We start from the raw sequence: 18,249 nt of genomic DNA on the forward strand, positions 1-18,249 counted from the left end.
TTGGATTATTTGCTTTAATCTTCTTTAAGCGCCGGGGAGCAACTATGTCTAAAGTGCCAGTAAGGAGAGAGTCAATAGTTTCGGTTGCAGCATCAAGTTCATCTTGGCTATCTGTAATGCTGAGGAGATGGAACTGATGAGGAAGATTATGTACAAAGCAATCTTTAGTCGCAGCGGTTATCGTCCTGCCATATTTGAAGCGAGGGGATGGCTTTGCAGCCTTAGGTAAATTAAGTATACATGATATTAGGTAATGATCTGAGATGTCATCGCTCTGCTGCAGAATTTCAACGGTATCAACATTTATTCCATGTGACATTATTAGATCTAAAGTATGATTAAGGCGATGAGTGGGTCCCGATACGTGTTGTATAACTCCAATAGAGTTTAGAATGTCTCTAAATGCCAATCCCAATGCGTCTTTTTCATTGTCTACGTGGATATTAAAATCCCCAACAATTAGTACTTTATCTACAGCTAATACTAAATCCGATACAAAACCAGCAAATTCTTTGATAAAGTCTGTATTGTGCCCTGGTGGCCTGTATACAGTAGCCAACACAAATGTCAGAAGGGATTTATCATTTACACTACACAGTGTTACATAAAGCACCAAAACTTCAAAGGAATTATATTTGAAACTAGACTTCTGAGTAATGCTGAAAATATTATTATAAATTACAGCCACACCTCCCCCTTTACCTTTCAGACGTGGCTCATGTTTGTAACAATAATCTCGGGGGGTGCACTCATTTAAAGTAATGTAATCATCAGGTTTTAGCCAGGTTTCTGTCAAACACAGCACATCTAAGTTATGATCTATAATCATATCATTGACAACAAGCGTTGTTGGCGAAAGGGATCGAATATTCAGCAACCCAAGCTTTATCAATTGTTCATCCGTATTATATCTGTTGTTTATTTGTTGGACATCAATTAAATTTTTACTGTTGAATGGTTTTGATGGTTTTTTGTATTTACTAATTTGGGGAACAGACACAGTCTCTATGTGATAATATCTAGGTGAAAGAGTCTCTATGTGCTGGGATTTAGCTGACTTTGGTGACGTGAGACAGCTAGCAGACGGTTGGTTTAGCCAGTTTGTCTGCTTCCTGACCTGGGCCCCAGTGAGTCAAGGTTTAGCTCTAAGACTATGTGCCAAATTACTAGAGAGAAGAGCAGCACCAGCCCAGGAGGGATGAATGCCGTCCATCTTCAACAGGTCAGGTCTGCCCCAAAAACTTTTCCAATTGTCTATGAACCCTATGTTATTTTGCAGACACCACTTAGACAACCAGCCATTGAGTGATGATAATCTGCTAACTATTTCATCACTCCTTTTCGCGGGGAGAGGACCAGAGAAATATACGGCTTTTGACATCGTACTTGCGAGTTTACACACCTCTTTAATGTTAATTTTGGTGATCTCCGACTGGCGAAGTCGAACATCATTAGTGCCAACGTGAATAATAATCTTAGAGAATTTACGATTAGCTTCAATGCATGATAGGTGGCTTCATAGTTCAACACTCATACTTGATTTGATTGTCACCGTTGTTGTGAATCATAGGCCAAATCTTGATATCTGTGTGTGACCATGTGAAATATTTTCTCAAAACATTGAGTACACATATTTCTTCAAATCCTTCAGGATAGGTGGTCCTTTTATTGCTATTGGTGCCATACTGCAGATTCACAAGATTATAGAGGCTAGAAACAAATTACTATTGTGCCAAACAAGAACTCAAAATCAGATGCTCACTTTCTGATAATTTAGTTATCATCAAATGACAACACCTGATGTAATCTTGTAATCTTTGCTTTCTCAGCCACAACTATTGTGTTTCTCACACACACAGTTTCAGCAGCCTAAGAAACGCTACCACACGTACGGGGACCAAGAGCCCAACTAAAGCAAACGCTTCCCTCCACAATGGTGACTTCAAATGAACCATAAATCCTCAACATCTAAAAATCTGTTAATTTTGTTTTCGTGATTTTTGGATAAACACACATTGTCCATGAGTTGCTTTGCAATTACAAATAGAACATATGTTCACAATGAGCACATTTGAACTAGTGTTTAACCTTGAGGTCCATGAGCGTCTATATCAGACGTTTAGATCACGTCCAAAACAGACGTCATAAAAACTTTAATTCTGGCTCCTTAGTGGACGTCTTTTCAACGTCTATCAACGTCTACGGAATTAGAAATACAGGCCTGCCCCTAATAAAAGCCTGCTTCAAATAAAGCCGGTTCCCATCGGCAGTTCAGGTAAATAAAGGCCCCGGTCTTTATTTGAGGAATTACGGTAGTGGAAAAAATACTGAACGCTTATGGACATACAGTAATTTTACGGACATTTCCGTTCACCGTTAGAGCGCAATGAAGTTCAAAATTCTAAATACATGTAAAACATGTAAAAAATAAATACAGAAAATTCTGTCAAATGAATACAGTGCCCTATATTTACTGATTTTCTAGATTGTAGGTACTAACCCTCAGTCTAAAACCTAGCCTTAACCCCTGTATTTATCTTATATTACGGTAAGTCGTGTAAGTACATGCTGTAAAATAAAGTGCAAACCTGAACTTTTAATTATTTTCATTTAACTGTTTTATTTTTAAGTTACACCACTCTAACCTAAGGATTATTTATCCCCTAGACACTCCAATTCAGATTCCCAAACCCAAGATAACTCCGAATCCAACTCACAAGGTGCTGTACAGCTCAGAGACGGTCAGTCTGCACTGTGAGGTCCCTGGAGGAGCGCCTGACTTACAATACGACTGGTACAAGGACGCTAATCTTGAAAATAAGCACCAGTCCAGCATCACTGTGACAGATGGAGGAAATTATGAATGCAAGGCAAAACATGGGGCTTCTCAATCTGAAAAAAGTGATGGGTACGCTTTAACCCTACAAGGTGAATGGATGTCATAATATGATATATTTTCAGTAATAATATTTTGGTTACACTTTATTCATATGGTCCACTTGAGACAATATACTAACTTTAAGTAGCTTTTCAACTACATGTCATCTTACTCCCATTAGACTTCTAGTAGACTGTAATGGACTGTTAGGTATGGTTAGGCTTAGCATAGAATGACATGAAGTTGCAGAGTTACTTATTATGCTGCCCTTAGTCACAACGCGAATGCTGAGGTTCTACCAGAAAGACTCGGTAGTAGCAATGCTTTAATTTATGAACAGAATAGCAAGTTCTATATTTGGAGGTTCTTTGGCTATATGGGGCATAGGCCCCCTCTGTAGCTCTCATCTCGAGGGTACCGGACTCTGCAATTCCTGTCTGAAGATGAAGGCAGGGCACAGCTGACCCCCTGGGAGGTATAGACAGGGACCATCCTGGTGATGGTGGAGAGGAGGGGGTTAAATGTTGGCATCAGCATTTGCGAACTCAGACGTGTAAGTAGCGATCTTTTATACTTTGAGTATTAGGACATGATTGGTTAGGACTGAATGTAATAAGTGACGTAATATTGAATCTTACTGGCAGAACTTACGCTAGAGCTTTCATTTCTAGAGCTAAATAAAAAGGACGAATATACAACAAACATCAGTCAGATGGAAAGCACACATATGACTTTAAACTTGAACATAAATAGAAAATACATCAACATCCCATTTAAGTCAGCTTATGAGCTAAGAAATGGGGTTGTGTGTTATTGTTCCTTGATCGGATGGCTTATAATCATAAAGAGAAACAATTTAAACTAAAACCTTTTAATTACATCATTCCTGTCACAGTCACCAGCTGGTGTGTCCAGGTTGACCACTGGAGGGCACACCTTCCCTGACCATTGCCACTTGTCATGAACTGCAGTCCCCATTATACTTTGCCCGGACTCATCATTAATGATTGTATTCAGCTGTTGTTTGTTACATTTTTAGTCGCAGCTAACAATGTAATCGCCCCCTATACCCTTAAACAGGGCACTATTTGAAGGGACAGCTATTTGTAGTGGTGTCTAAATCCATAATGGACATTATTGAGTGAACTCATTCAATCCCACTATGTATTGCAACAACGAGAGTCCAACCTACAGGTGCTGGTCATATCATTATAATATCATCAAAAAGTTGATTTATTTCACTAATTCCATTCAAAAAGTGAAACTTGTATATTACATTAATTTATTACACACAGGCTGCCGTGCAAACCTCTAACTGGAAATTGGCAGGTACATGTCCAAGGCACAGCCTAACTCTTTCACACATTCTTGGTCCATCAATTCCAGGAACTCTCTGCTTGCCCCAATAAAATTTGTAACGTGATCACTATGCAGTTGACTTACATTGTCACAAATAGCAATAAGACAACACAATTTGTTAATAAAGGCATCAGTGCTAAGATTATCCAGTACCTCATGAATAGCTTGCAAACACATGCAGGTGAAAGGGAGTTTGTATCTCTTCAACTCTCTCCTTCCCTCTTTAATATAGATTGGTCTGAAGCAGTCCATGCCAGTATAGGTAACTGGAGGGATTGCTTCCATCATTTGTGGTGGCAGATTCCCATCCTTTGCTACCGATTGCAACTCTACAGCTTCCTACAGTTAATGCATTTGTGGATGAAAGATGACACTTCACTACTGCATCCCAGAATCCAATACCACTGGTTTGGATTTCATTGATGGTCATGCCACGACTTTGATGTTGCACCTTCTCATGGAAGTGTTTTATGAGTTGATTAGATACATGATGCCCTTAGTAAGAATGGCTGGATTTTTAACATTAGGGTGAAGCTCTGCCTGTGTCAATCTTCCTCCCATCCATAGATTCCTCATGATCCTCGACAAACTGACTTAACTTCTACAGCTTGTAGAAGTGATTTGAATTAACTTCCTTCCCTTGTCATAGAGCAGAGGTCTTCAACCCTGCTCCTGGGGAACCCACTGTTCTGCAAAGTTTAGCTCCAACAATAAAATTAAAGACAGGTGAAGTTAATTAAGCTTTTCAGGATCACTTGTTGAAAATACCCAAGCAGGTGCTGAAGCAGGTTGGAAATAAACTTTGCAGGACAGTGGATCCCCAGGAGCAGGGTTGAAGACCTCTGACTTAGACACTTGATTTCGTCATTAAACACTTCTTCTTAAATTATACAAATTGTGAATTGTTCAGCATCCTTTCTTTTTACAAGTGTTGTGGATTTTTTGGATCTATCTACCAAACCTTTCACACTCTTTGCACGTTTAAGCCTCGATATTTCTTTTTCACTGCCCTTTTCCAATCCAAAAACCTTTGCAGGTGTTTTGATAGAGACCACTTTTCCTTTGCCTTGGTCATAAGAACCTGTGCCCTTTTGAGTTCCGGTCTCCATCATCAACCTCTCCTACTTTAATATCCTCCTTAGGAAATTCTCTTTGCCATGAGAAACCTGGACCAGTAAACTAGTTGTATCCCATGAGTTCTTTACAGTAAGCCCACGAGAGGAGTGGTCAGCTGGGCTTTGATTTGAAGCAACATATCTCCATTGACTAGGCTTAGTGCTTGTCCTGATCTGCTGAGTTTTGTAGGCTACAGATATATGGAACTATGGGGAATTTTTGCAAATATAACAAAGGATAACCTTGGAGTCAGTCCAGTAGTATTCACGAATGCCATTCAATTCTAGTTTTCTTTTGAACAGATCACCATTTCTTATGGCGACCACTGCAGCTGAGCTCTTGTTAAAGCTACACTGTGTGATATTTTCCCCCATCTAGCGGTGTAAAGGAATATGACCATCCAGTGAATAATAGTTTCTGTTGCTCTCAATTCTGATTTTGTGTAGCTCATATTGCTGAACATTATTGAATGTTGATGGCACATAACAACATGCTATCTTTATTGAAGAAAGGTTATGGAGTTCTCTCAGCCATGCTTCCCAATGCAGCTTGAGATCATCAGGAAGAGGATTGTCCCAGCCTCTTATCTTAACACATCCTTTGTAGGACTCTTTGTTCCTAACAAGAAAAAAGGGAGTAATAAATCCAAAAGGATAAAAATGGAAGCAACTGTAGACAACACTCCTCTTAAAAATTATTTTCCTTTCAACTAGCATTCTGAAATGTAACTTGAATGAAGCTACGCACCATATTATTATTTTGAGTGCCATCTCTACTTTAGGTTCTCCTAGGGCCACCTTCTTGCTGTTGGTGGAGAATTTGTGCAAGCAGAGCTTCCTGGTATTGTGGAGATCCCTGGCTTTTCGTTTACAAGCTGGATTGCCTCTGCTTTGGTGTCCTCACTTGCTAAGTCATCGTCAACATAAAAATTATGTTGTATGAACTTCACTGTGGCTTGATTAAATTTGGATTCACCTTGTGGGCCAAGGTACTTGAGCCAAAAGTTTGGATGTTCAGGCAAGTAGACATTTAAGTGAACAAGTGGACATTCTTTCAAAAAACTGGTGTTGGAGCTTTCATGTTGCCTTCTTCCCACCATAGTAACCTGAGGTAGTACATAAAAACAGGGGAACATATGCTCCAAGTAACACATCATGGCTACTAGCCCTTTTCAGAAGACTCCAAAAAGGGTATTTGTGAGGTCAGACTCAGTCAGTAGATGCTCATTCAGAGAAGTATTCTTAAATCTTGCAGAGCAATTAAAGACGATGCATATCTTGCCTGGCTTCTGCATATTGAAAACCCCAGGGATATACCATGCTGGTTGATTGCGTAACTCCATCTCTGGGACCTTTTTACCATTGTCTCTTGCTATTATTTCCTTCATTAAAGCCAGGTAGTATATTGCTCATCCCTCTAAAAGCTTCTCTAGGGACTTATGTTAATGCTTTGCACACGCTTTGGTTTTTGGCAAGTCCGGTCTCTCGCCCTTAAAAGGCAATGGCATCTGACAGTGCCCGTCTTGCATTTGCTTAATGCCTTCATTTAACTTTGCCAATAACCGCAAGTCTTCTTGCGATGTCTTCCGCTTTATTCACAGTCAAGTTTAGGAGCCATTTTATCAGCTAAATGTTCTAGATGAGACAATTTATTTACGGTTTCACATGTGGTGAAACAGTCTCTAGTATAAGTCATTGGAGATTTGGTTTTCACTTTCAGATTTAATTTCTCTTAATTGTAGCCCATTCATTTTGTGACTGGACACAACCTTAGTTTTCTAAGTTATTGTAGAAATCTTGAGTTTGACTAATTATTTCCTGTTATCTAGTTTCTCAGCTGTGTCTCTCGCAGTTTCAAGCAAGGTATATGATACATTAAAACTTCCTTTGTTTAGCTACAGTTTAGATATACTGGAACAATGGGTGAAATGAATGAGTGCCGTTCCTTTCTTGTACTACTCTGTTTGAAGTCAAAGGGTTAGACTCGTGTATCCTTTGTGATTCAGCTGCTTTGTCTGCAGATCATTGATTAAACTTTGGATCTTGATTTGTTCTAGCTCGTTGTCCTGCACATGTATTTACACAATCCTGATGTAGGCAAGATGGTTGATGCTTCTCATATCTTTCATACACACTCCTAGAGATGCAGCTTTTGGACTTCTTAAGACAGACAAAGCACAACGTATCTTGTATTTCTTCAACTAGGCTAAACATTATCTTGTGTATGTGGCCATATCTCTTACAAAATACACACATAATGCTAGTCTTTTCACTGGAACTAGTGCTGAATGGCTTGGCACTTGAGTTGTGATTCCGTTGAAACTTACAATGACACTGATAATTTAGGGTGTTTCTTGCTCTGTTTGGCTTTTTTGGTTGCACTGGGGCGATTGCATGCAATTCAAGATTTTTTGTTCAGAAATTCAACAAAGTATTTGAAATCAGGGCATCCTTTGTATTCATCTTGGAACTTGGTGACTGCTCTATTTCAGCATGAACTCAACCACTCTGGCAATTTGGCTGATATCCTTTGATTTTCAATGCAATCATTTAGAGTTTGTAAACCTTGTTATCACTTCAGCAAGTGCCTTCACAAGGTGATTAGAAGCTTCACTGGGAGCATCCAATGTAGCTGTCTGAGGTAACTTTTTAGGGTTAGGAAGTATAATAATATTCTTGTCTTTGATGAAGAGGAACAGGACACTGTTCCAACTCATCACCATTGATGCATTCAGCATAACATTTTTGCCTTGCTTGTGCTGCATTATGCCTTTTTAGTTCCTCTAATAATTACATTTCCCTTTTCTTCTCTCCAGCTTTTTTATAAGTACTTTCCAAGATAAATTTAGCTGTTTTCTCTTTCTCTGTTTCCTAATTTCCGCTTCAAATATAAGTAGTGTCTTCCTTATTTTAATTATCTCTTGTGTAGCAGCTACTTCTGCTGCTGCTTCTTGCCTTTTCTGCAGAGAATCACTAGAAAGATTGACATCGTGGAAACTTTGACTTACTGAAGGTTTCTGAGATGATGCTGGTAGTTTCAAACTTTGACTCTGAATCAGGCCAGGGAATGTCCTCAGGATTTCTGCTGAGGACGCTTTGAGTCTTCTCATTTGCAGTGCTAGTAATGGCATGGGAAGTATTGTTTTATCTATGGATTTCAGGTTCAGGACTTCTTATATTACTATAAATATGGTCAACCATATTTACTGCCCATCAGAAAACAGGCGGAAAGTGGGGCAACTGGCCAGTTCACCAAATAAAAGAGCTCAGCAAATTCCTTCATGTACGTCTCCAGCGGTTGACCGTCCTGCTGAACCCTCCATTGCCAGTCCACTGCTGATGCCTCTGTCCTTGTGCACATGGGAGAGCTGGGGATAAGGAAGAGTCCCATCTTGGGAAAAGTCTTTCTTTTTGGTCCGCTCTTCTGTTACAAACTGTGTCGTAGTGAGGGAAAAAGAAGGCAGACTTCAAATAATAGATGGGTTTACTTCAAATTATAGTCAAGACCAGGAATAGGATAAAATCAAACAACCAGGTAACACAAACATAAGACCAGATTTGCTTTTACACTTTTTCCTATCTTTCCCACATATCTAAAATACTATATATATATATATATATATATATATATATATATATATATATATATATATATATATATATATATATATAAACGATGCTCTATCCTATTTCTTCTTCCCAGGACCCACCTGGCGCTGCGTGTTCAGCTCCTCCAGTCTAATTATGTGCTGTCCTGAGATCCAGAATAGGCTACTAGATCATCCGCGTTCTACATTTAAATCCTTTCACTTAACCCTGAATTATATAAGTATTGTATTAATGTCATGTATCCTACTCTATCTCTATTAAAATCATATCCTAATATATATTCCAAATTATTATTTACCTTACCTTTTTTGTTTAAATATATCATTAATTCCTTTCTTTCTTCTTCATACCTTTTACACTCATATATTACATGCTTCACCGTTTCTTTTCCCCCACAATTTTCACACAAACCAGACTCATGCATTCCTATTATGAACAATGAAGAATTCAACCCTGTGTGTCCAAGTCTCATCCTAGTAATTAATACCTCTTCTTTCCTATTTCTACCACTTATATTTAGTATTCCATTTGTCGTGCCATTCTTTAATAATACTTTCCTTAATAATAGTTTTAACTTCACATTTACTTAGAGGAACCTTATAATCAATTTCTTCCCTTTGTAAAGCATTTTTTGCTAATTCGTCAGCAGACTCATTACCAGCTATTCCTACATGTGCTGGCACCCAGCAAAATCCTACTACCACTCCTTTTCTTTGTATGCGCCATAATATTATATTTTACACATCAAATCATCTCTAGAAGATTGATAAGTTGATAACGATGTTAAAACTGATGCAGAGTCAGAGCATATCACTACTCTGTCTGGATTTACTTTCTCTACCCACGTTAATCCTATTATAATAGCAACCATTTCAACATAATAAATTGATAATTTAGATGTTAATCTTTTACTTATGGATATTTTAAATTCTGGGATATATAATAAATATGCATACTTGCGTAAAATCTTTCCTGTATACTTATTTACATTATACTTAATCATACCCTTCTCCTCCCATTCTCTTCTCTTATTTAATATCTCTAAATCAATTGTAACCTCATGAATTATCCATGTTGGGACCTCTGCCCATACAGGAGACACACTACATTCTATGTTTGCAATCTCGTATTTCTCTTCTAACTGATTTATGTTCCATCCATATCCTCTTCCTTTGTTATTGGCATGTTCCCAGCAATTATTTAAAACATCTTTAGTTATGTGATTTCCAGTATAACCCTTTAAAGATGTCAGATATACCAAGGATAATTTGACTCTCCTTAAACTCAATGGCATTTCATTCGCCTCTACTAATATCGCATTGACTGGTGTTGTTTTTGATGCTCCTAAGCATATCCAAAGAACTCTATATAGTATTCTATCTAATCTTTTTAATAATGTTTCTGAAGCTGAACCATAAATCATGAATCCATAATCAATTATAGATCTTATCAAGGCTTGATATATTGTTAACATTGATTCTCTTTCAGCTCCCCATTCTTTTCCAGCTATTGCCCTCATCACATTTAAAGTCCTCCTGCACTTTTTATCCATTTCCTCAATAGGCCTATGTTTTTTTCCAGGTATATTTCTCATCTATCTAAGATATTTAAAGACCTTTACTTGTTCTAGTGGTTTTCCATATAATACCAAATCAAATATCTTTATAAACTTCTTTTTTCTTACTGAATAACATATAACTTGACTTAATTGTTGACATTTTAAAACTTAATTGCTATTTGCATACTTGAAATTACTTGACGAACATTTTGACCTCTCTTTCAAATAGTCCCATCATCAGCATATAAAGTAAAACCCACACCATATCCTAAATTGTCAAAAATATCATTAATCATAATGTTAAAAAGAATTGGACTTATAGCACTACCATTTTCTACTTTAAAAACTGAGGACTGACATGCTCCCACTTGTACTATAAATATTCGTTCAAATAAATCTGTGATATTCAATTATACATTTTACCATCTACTCCTATCTTTGATGCTTTAATTAACAACCCTTCTCTCCATACTGTATCATAAACCTTTTCTATATCAAAATATACTACTGCCATAATTTCTTTCATTTTAAATGCCTTCTCAATTTCATTACGGACATTAATTAATGCATCCATTGTTGATCTTTTACCTCTAAACCCACATTGATATTTACATAATTTACCCTTCTTTTCTAGCTCATAAGATAATCTATACACTATGATCTTCTCTATTATTTTACAGAAGCTTGAAGTTAAAGCAATAGGTCGATAATTTCCTGGGTTTGTTGGATTTTTACCTGGTTCCCTTTCAGTTGGTCACGTTCGATGTACGTCGGACTTAGACCGACGAATTGGGATCTGACTTTAGAGACCAATCCTACTTCGAGTGTGTAAAAACGAGCCAATGAAATTTGGCATGCGATCCACACATTCCACGCTCCGCGCCGCAGCGTGGGTATAAATAGGAAGTGAGATGTAGATCAGCACTTTCTACTTCGGAGCCGAACAGTGTTATTCCTGTGTCTACGAAGAGTGTGGAGAATCGAGTCTCGTGAGAGAAACTGCCAGTGTGGGTGATACGGCGCGTCAGTAAATGATTGCTCACTAAACAAAGTGAAACTAAAATAGCTTGTTGGTTCGGTGGGCGTTTTCCCCAGACATTAAAAGAGCTTGTTGGTTTGCTGGGCGTTGTAACAAACATTGAGAGCTCACATAGGCTTGCACTATATGGACTGTGTGCAGCCGCGGTCATCTCCCTGAGTGCTTCAGCACACTAAAAGAGCAGTTTCCATTCACAAAAGAGCAATGAATTGTTTTCCCTCTCTCACTGCCCTCTGTCCTGCATGCACGAGGGTGTAGTCCCAACCCAGGGGTTGTGCAGGAACTCCCTGGGTCAGGCGATGTCCACACTAGTGGTCCAGGAACAGGGGGCTAAACCTGGCAGATATGCGTGAGCCTGACAAAGTTCGGTTCCTCGGCGACGCCATCGAGAAATTTGCCCAGCAGTTCTTGGTGGCCCAGAAGCTGCTGCCTTCACCCGGTCGTTGGTCGCAGCACCTCTGCCAGCTTGTCGCCGAGGTCATCCCCCTCTACATCCGCCTCCACCCTGCTAAAGCTGAGCAGCAGCCTCCACTGGAGAAGTGGGGTACCGGACACGAGGGAGGCGCCCAACCCGTCCAGGGTCCCGCTAACCGGCAGGCAAGCACAAGGGGACGCGGCCCTGAGTCGGGCAGGCTAGGGAGAACAGGAGCTGCTTTGGAGGAGTTGATGTTCACATGGGGGGGGCTGACTGGTTTAACGTTTCTGCCACTGGCTCTCCGGAGTCCAGCGGTATCCACATTTTAAAGAGCAGTTTCCTCTCTCTCTGGGCCCAAAGAGGGCCAGGTTGGTAGTGTGCGACGCCCCTGGGCCTTGCCGCTTCTTTCCTCCCCTCCCCTCACCAGGGGGCAGAAGTGTGGGCACTGAGATCGCCTCTGGGCCTTCTCACCCGCACTCTGCCCCAACCTGGAATACTCAGACAACACTCCGGGCCGCCCCCGGGCCTCCCGGGTTGAGGCTGAGTACTCCACCTCCCTGTCTCCGGGCAGTGGACAGCACACAGTAAATTTGAAATCCGGAAATCAACACCAATAGAGTTAATTTCAACACTTTAAAAGTGTATATATGGGAACCACCCGCAAAGTGTTAATTCAACACTTTTAAAAGTGTTGCCTCTCACAACACCCAACTCGGTGTTACAATAAACTCTAATAGAGTAAAATATTAACACCAATGCAGATAACAATAACACTGTTACAGAGTTAAGTGCAGCTTTGTAGAAAACACTGGCAGAGTTAAAATTCTACACTGTTCTGGTGTTGACCTAACACTTCAGAAAAATGGAAATCAGTCTATATATATATATATATATATATATATATATATATATATATACACATACATGCATACACACACACACACACACACACACGCTGTTCATTGTAAAGTAAAAAATAAAGAATGCAAAAAGTTGTTTTAAACTAGTTCTTTATTTACAAGCAAGTCCATTTACATCACAGAAGGTTAACTTTTAAAATAAATGATGAAGGCATAATATATGCATTTCTTTCATAAGCTATTAAAGCTGCTTATAAGTGTGTAATACTTCAAGTCCTGCATGTCAGTGAATATATGTCCTGTGTCAGTGAAGTTGGTTCAGTACCTTCAACTTTGCAACAGAACAGCAGTACTTGAGTCAACACAACATTCAGCAGATGAAAAAACAGTCACAGGATATCTGTGGATCAGTTGTGTCCAGTTGCTAACAGTGCAGTTCAGTTGTGGTTTCATATGCAGAGCAGGAAAAGCTGTGTAGATCCAACTCTCTGGAATCCTGGTTCCCTAAACAACACAATACCAGACCAATTACAATTAATACTAGTTGTATTTTATAAATACAGTAAGTTTATGGTGCAAAAAGTTCAATCATCTTGGACTTTGGTGACTCAACCAATAAACTATTTTGGTTAGAATTGACTGATTTCCAAGTACATTAAAGGCTTACTTCATCCAAGTTACTTCTGTTATTAAATTACTCACCCTCATGTTGTTCTTAACCCGTAAGACTTTTTTTCATCTTTTTTTCCATATTTTTAATAATATCTAAGAAATTTCTGTCCTTTCATTTACAGCCTATTCAGCCTCCACTTCCAAAGCCTAGAAAGGTACAAAGGAAATCATAAGTGATCTATGTGACTCCATGGGTTTAACCTCATTTTTATGAAACAAGTGCTTTATTTGCTCAAAAAAATCTCAACTCCATTAATAAAATATATATATATATATAAATATATTTTGCAAACACGGCATTTGCATAGTTTAATGAAAATGTATGTTAAACCACTGGAGTTGCATGGAGTACTTTAATGATGTACCTTTATATATTTCTGTGGCTTGAAAGTGGTAGTTGCATGGACTGTCTATGATTCAAAATGCGCCGAGGCTTAATGAAGCGGTGTTTTGAAATCTGCCATGCCGTTATTTAGTTTTTTTTACACACAAAAACTATTCTCGTCACCTCAGAAAATTATTGTAGAGCCACTGTAGTGAGATGGGCTTTGTAACGACATCTTTAGTGCCTTTATGGGTCTTGAGAGAGGAAATGACATTGGTGTCAATGAAGGCCTTTCTGAGCCATCGGATTTCAACACTAATATCTTCATCTGTGTCTGAAGATGAATGGAGGTCTTAAGGGTGTCCAACGACATAAGGGTGAGTAAATGATGACAGAATTTTCATTTTTGGGTGAACTAACCCTTAAGAAATCTCACTTACTAGTCATCTGCTGGAATGATTTTTGTTCCCTTCTTCCTGACTTTGTGATGTTGGGGGCAGGTGATTTCCCAATCTGTTGAGTCTAAAATCAAACAGAAAATATATACCTGTCAAATCATGAAAACAATTAGTTTGACTCAATTCTATTAGCCAAATACCAACAAATGTGATGTTTGTGGCCATGATTCTCTCATGTTATATGTTAAATCGTACCATCTCCAGACAGGTTCTAGTCTGTACAGCCTTCAAACACCAAGCCAGGTACCCTTTACTTGCTGCATCATAGAAATTCTCCTAAAAACACAAACAGCAAAAACAATACATTTAAACATGAAGGCATATCCAAACGTTAACCAAAAGTTAGGGATAATTAGCCTACATTTTGCATAAATATTTAGTCTGAAAGAATGACTTACCCATTCTAAAAGTATTGGTCCTCCAATAATAGTGACACTTTCAAGGGTATTGGTCTGCAGTTTGTGGAGTTGTTCTTCTGTTTTTCAGTCATATGGTAGGTGTGCTGGCAACGAGCAAAATATAGTTTGAGGATGAAGAAATACTTTAAACAGTCTTAAAGTATACACGTTTCATTAGTTTTAAACACAGACTCTAGTGCATCTATCCATTATAAAAGTGCATCTATCCATCATAAAAGTGCATCTATCATCATAAAAGTGCATCTATCATCATAAAAGTGCATCTATCTATCATCATAAAAGTGCATCTATCTATCATCATAAAAGTGCATCTATCTATCATCATAAAAGTGCAGGTATCCATTATAAAAGTGCATCTATCCATTATAAAAGTGCATCAATCCATCATAAAAGTGCATCTATCATCATAAAAGTGCATCTATCATCATAAAAGTGCATCTATCCATCATAGAAGTGCATCCTATCCATCAGAAAAGTGCATCTATCATCATAAAAGTGCATCTATCATCATAAAAGTGCATCCTATCCATCATAAAAGTGCATCTATCATCATAAAAGTGCATCTATCATCATAAAAGTGCATCTATCATCATAAAAGTGCATCCTATCCATCATAAAAGTGCATCTATCCATCATAAAAGTGCATCTATCATCATAAAAGTGCATCTATCATCATAAAAGTGCATCCTATCCATCATAAAAGTGCATCTATCCATCATAAAAGTGCATCTATCTATCATCATAAAAGTGCATCCTATCCATCATAAAAGTGCATCTATCCATCATAAAAGTGCATCTATCATCATAAAAGTGCATCCTATCCATCATAAAAGTGCATCTATCCATCATAAAAGTGCATCTATCATCATAAAAGTGCATCTATCATCATAAAAGTGCATCTATCATCATAAAAGTGCATCCTATCCATCATAAAAGTGCATCTATCCATCATAAAAGTGCATCTATCATCATAAAAGTGCATCTATCTATCATCATAAAAGTGCATCTATCTATCCATCATAAAAGTGCATCTATCATCATAAAAGTGCATCCATCATCATAAAAGTGCATCTATCATCATAAGTGCAGGTATCCATTATAAAAGTGCATCTATCATCATAAAAGTGCATCACCATAGACATTGATCTTTTTCTTTCTCACACTGTTGATCTCTAGTGTATAAGATCCAGCATCCATGGAGGGATGCATGCACTTTTTGCCTTAGTTGTCCTTTATTGTAAATAAATATTATTGATCAATATCTGTGCTTAAAGATATTTACCAATAATCTGCCAAGAAAAGCACTAGTTTTCTATACCTTAAACATACCTTTTTGCTGCAGAACAGAAAGCATGGTCATCTGTCAGCCTTGGTTTCAGTCCAGGGGGGTGGTCAAAAATCAATGTTGATGCAGCTGATGAACATGATGCTTCTTAAGACAGAGACAGGTCAAAAGCAAATTAGGTCAACATTTTTAGAAGTTCATAAAACAATCCTGCCTAAAACTTTGTCACTTGATTTCGCAAAAAAATAGCTTTCCTTTGTTAGTAATATGAGTCTTTGAATCTGGAATTCTACCCAATAAAAATCATACACAAAGATTAAGTAGTGCAATAAGATTACAGTTCGGTGAATGAACTATAACGGGGAAGAGAAAGCATGTTAGAAACCCCCGTTTGATGCTGCTTCACCAGTGAGGCCAGTGATTTTTCCAAGACATAAATACATAATTATACAGCAATTATACAGATTATTATATGTGTAGAACACTTACTTCAGGTGTTTTCTCTGTTAAAAGCACACTCCGTGTCTCAACTGCGTCACAAGCCTAGTCTGTAAGAAAGGTTTAGGCGCGTTTTAAAAGCGTTAGATATCGTTAAACGACGTCATTAAAAAAACACGTTGCAAATTAGGCTAAACACTTACTTTAGTCGTTTCCCTCATAACGTGCTATCGGCGTGCACCCGCCTCCTCGTCGTCAGTTCCATGTCACCACTCACGAGTCAAAGAAAATGCCGCATGTGAGAAAGGTTGTTTCGTTTAAGCGTGCAGAGCATTTAAATATCGCGTTAAATAAACATTTTATAAAATACATATTGTAAATGAGCTAAAACACTTACTTTAGTCGTTTCCCTCATAACGTGCTATCGGCGTGCACCCGCCTCCTCGTCGTCAGTTCCATGTCACCACTCACGAGTCAAAGAAAATGCCGCATGTGAGAAAGGTTGTTTCGTTTAAGCGTGCAGAGCATTTAAATATCGCGTTAAATAAACATTTTATAAAATACATATTGTAAATGAGCTAAAACACTTACTTATGGCGTTTCCCTGTGAAAAAGCACCCGCCTGGTCTGCTCCGTCCGAATCACGAAAATGCCTCTATGAGAGCTGTTTAACCGTGCACAGCACATAACTAGTTATAAAACAATATAATGCTATAAAATGGATACGTAAATGAGATGGAACCATAGGATGAAACACGCAATATCAGCGTTTCCCCTCCTTGATGTTACGCATCGCGAGGCAAAGAAAATGGCGTCTGTGAGAAAAAGTTCGAGGCTTGAGCTTGTTCCGCTGCCGAAATGTCCCGGATGTGACTATACTCTCTGTCAGTGTTATTGATATTTAACTCTGAATATGTTCACCAGCCAGAGAGTGCGGTTTACACTAGCAGTGTTAATTCAACACCAGAAAATTAACTCTTTACTCTAAGACTCCTTAACACCAAGATTTTGACACTGGAGATTTTGCTGTGCAGAGTGGGCTTCAAGGACGCCTCCGGGCCTTCTCACCCACACTCTGTCCAAACCAGGAGTGCTCGCGCAACACCCGAGTCGGGCCAGAGCACTCCACTTCACTGCCCCACCCCGGGCACATCTGTGGTGCCATTGGTCCCGCTTGCTCGGTTCCTGGGAGCCTGGCTAGGTCTCCCCAGGCCATCTCGCTGGTCACCCGTACAATCAGACTCAGCTACCCGATTCAGTTCGCTCGCTGGCAGCCCAAGTACAAGGGCATCCTCTTCACCTCTGTGCGAAGCAGCGATGCTCACGTCTTGAGGTCAGTGATCGAGGTCCTACTGGCGAAGGACGCGATCGAGACGGTTCCTCCAGCCGAAATGAAGATGGGGTTCTACAGCCCCTACTTCATTGTGCCCAAAAAGCGGGGTGGGTTATGAACAATCTTGGACCTGCGTGTCCTAAGTCGGGCCCTGCATAAGCTCCCGTTCCGGATGCTAACGCAGAACACATTTTCAAATGCATCCGTCCCCAAGATTGGTTTGCAGCGATCGACCTGAAGGACGCGTACTTCCATGTCTCTATTGTCCCCTGACACAGGCCGTTCCTACGCTTTACGTCTGAGGGGAAGGCATACAAGTACAAAGTCCTGCCCTTCGGGTTGTCCCTGTCGCCTCACGTCTTTACCAAGGTCGCGGAGGCAGCCATTGTTCCGCTCAGAGAATGCGGTGTTCGCATCCTCAACTACCTCGACGACTGGCTGATACTCGCCCAGTTGAGAGAACAGTTGTGTGAACACAGGGACATG

The 18,249-nt window shown here is 39.2% G+C and overlaps 1 protein-coding gene and 1 long non-coding RNA gene across 3 annotated transcripts in view; one reads left to right on the forward strand and one right to left on the reverse strand.

Moving 5' to 3' along the window:
• LOC137078998 (hemicentin-1-like) overlaps nt 1–18,249 on the forward strand; it is a 96,791-nt gene that overhangs the window by 6,627 nt on the left and 71,915 nt on the right. The window contains exon 3 of the mRNA XM_067446900.1: nt 2,668–2,928. Within this exon, the coding sequence (XP_067303001.1) occupies nt 2,668–2,928 (261 nt within the window). The remainder of the gene's footprint in view (nt 1–2,667; nt 2,929–18,249) is intronic.
• On the reverse strand, nt 12,944–16,808 carry LOC137079410 (uncharacterized). 2 transcript variants are annotated; one of them, XR_010905500.1, is made up of 7 exons: nt 16,634–16,808; nt 16,482–16,540; nt 16,037–16,139; nt 14,687–14,790; nt 14,484–14,564; nt 14,271–14,352; nt 12,944–13,337 (listed from the first exon to the last, which is right to left on the reverse strand). It is a non-coding gene; the product is annotated as an uncharacterized lncRNA (long non-coding RNA). The 2 variants fall into 2 exon arrangements; XR_010905499.1 differs by lacking the exons at nt 16,482–16,540; nt 16,634–16,808 and having other exon boundaries at nt 12,946–13,337; nt 16,037–16,391.

Source organism: Pseudorasbora parva, chromosome 6, assembly GCF_024679245.1.
Source record: "Pseudorasbora parva isolate DD20220531a chromosome 6, ASM2467924v1, whole genome shotgun sequence".
NCBI lineage: Eukaryota > Metazoa > Chordata > Actinopteri > Cypriniformes > Gobionidae > Pseudorasbora > Pseudorasbora parva.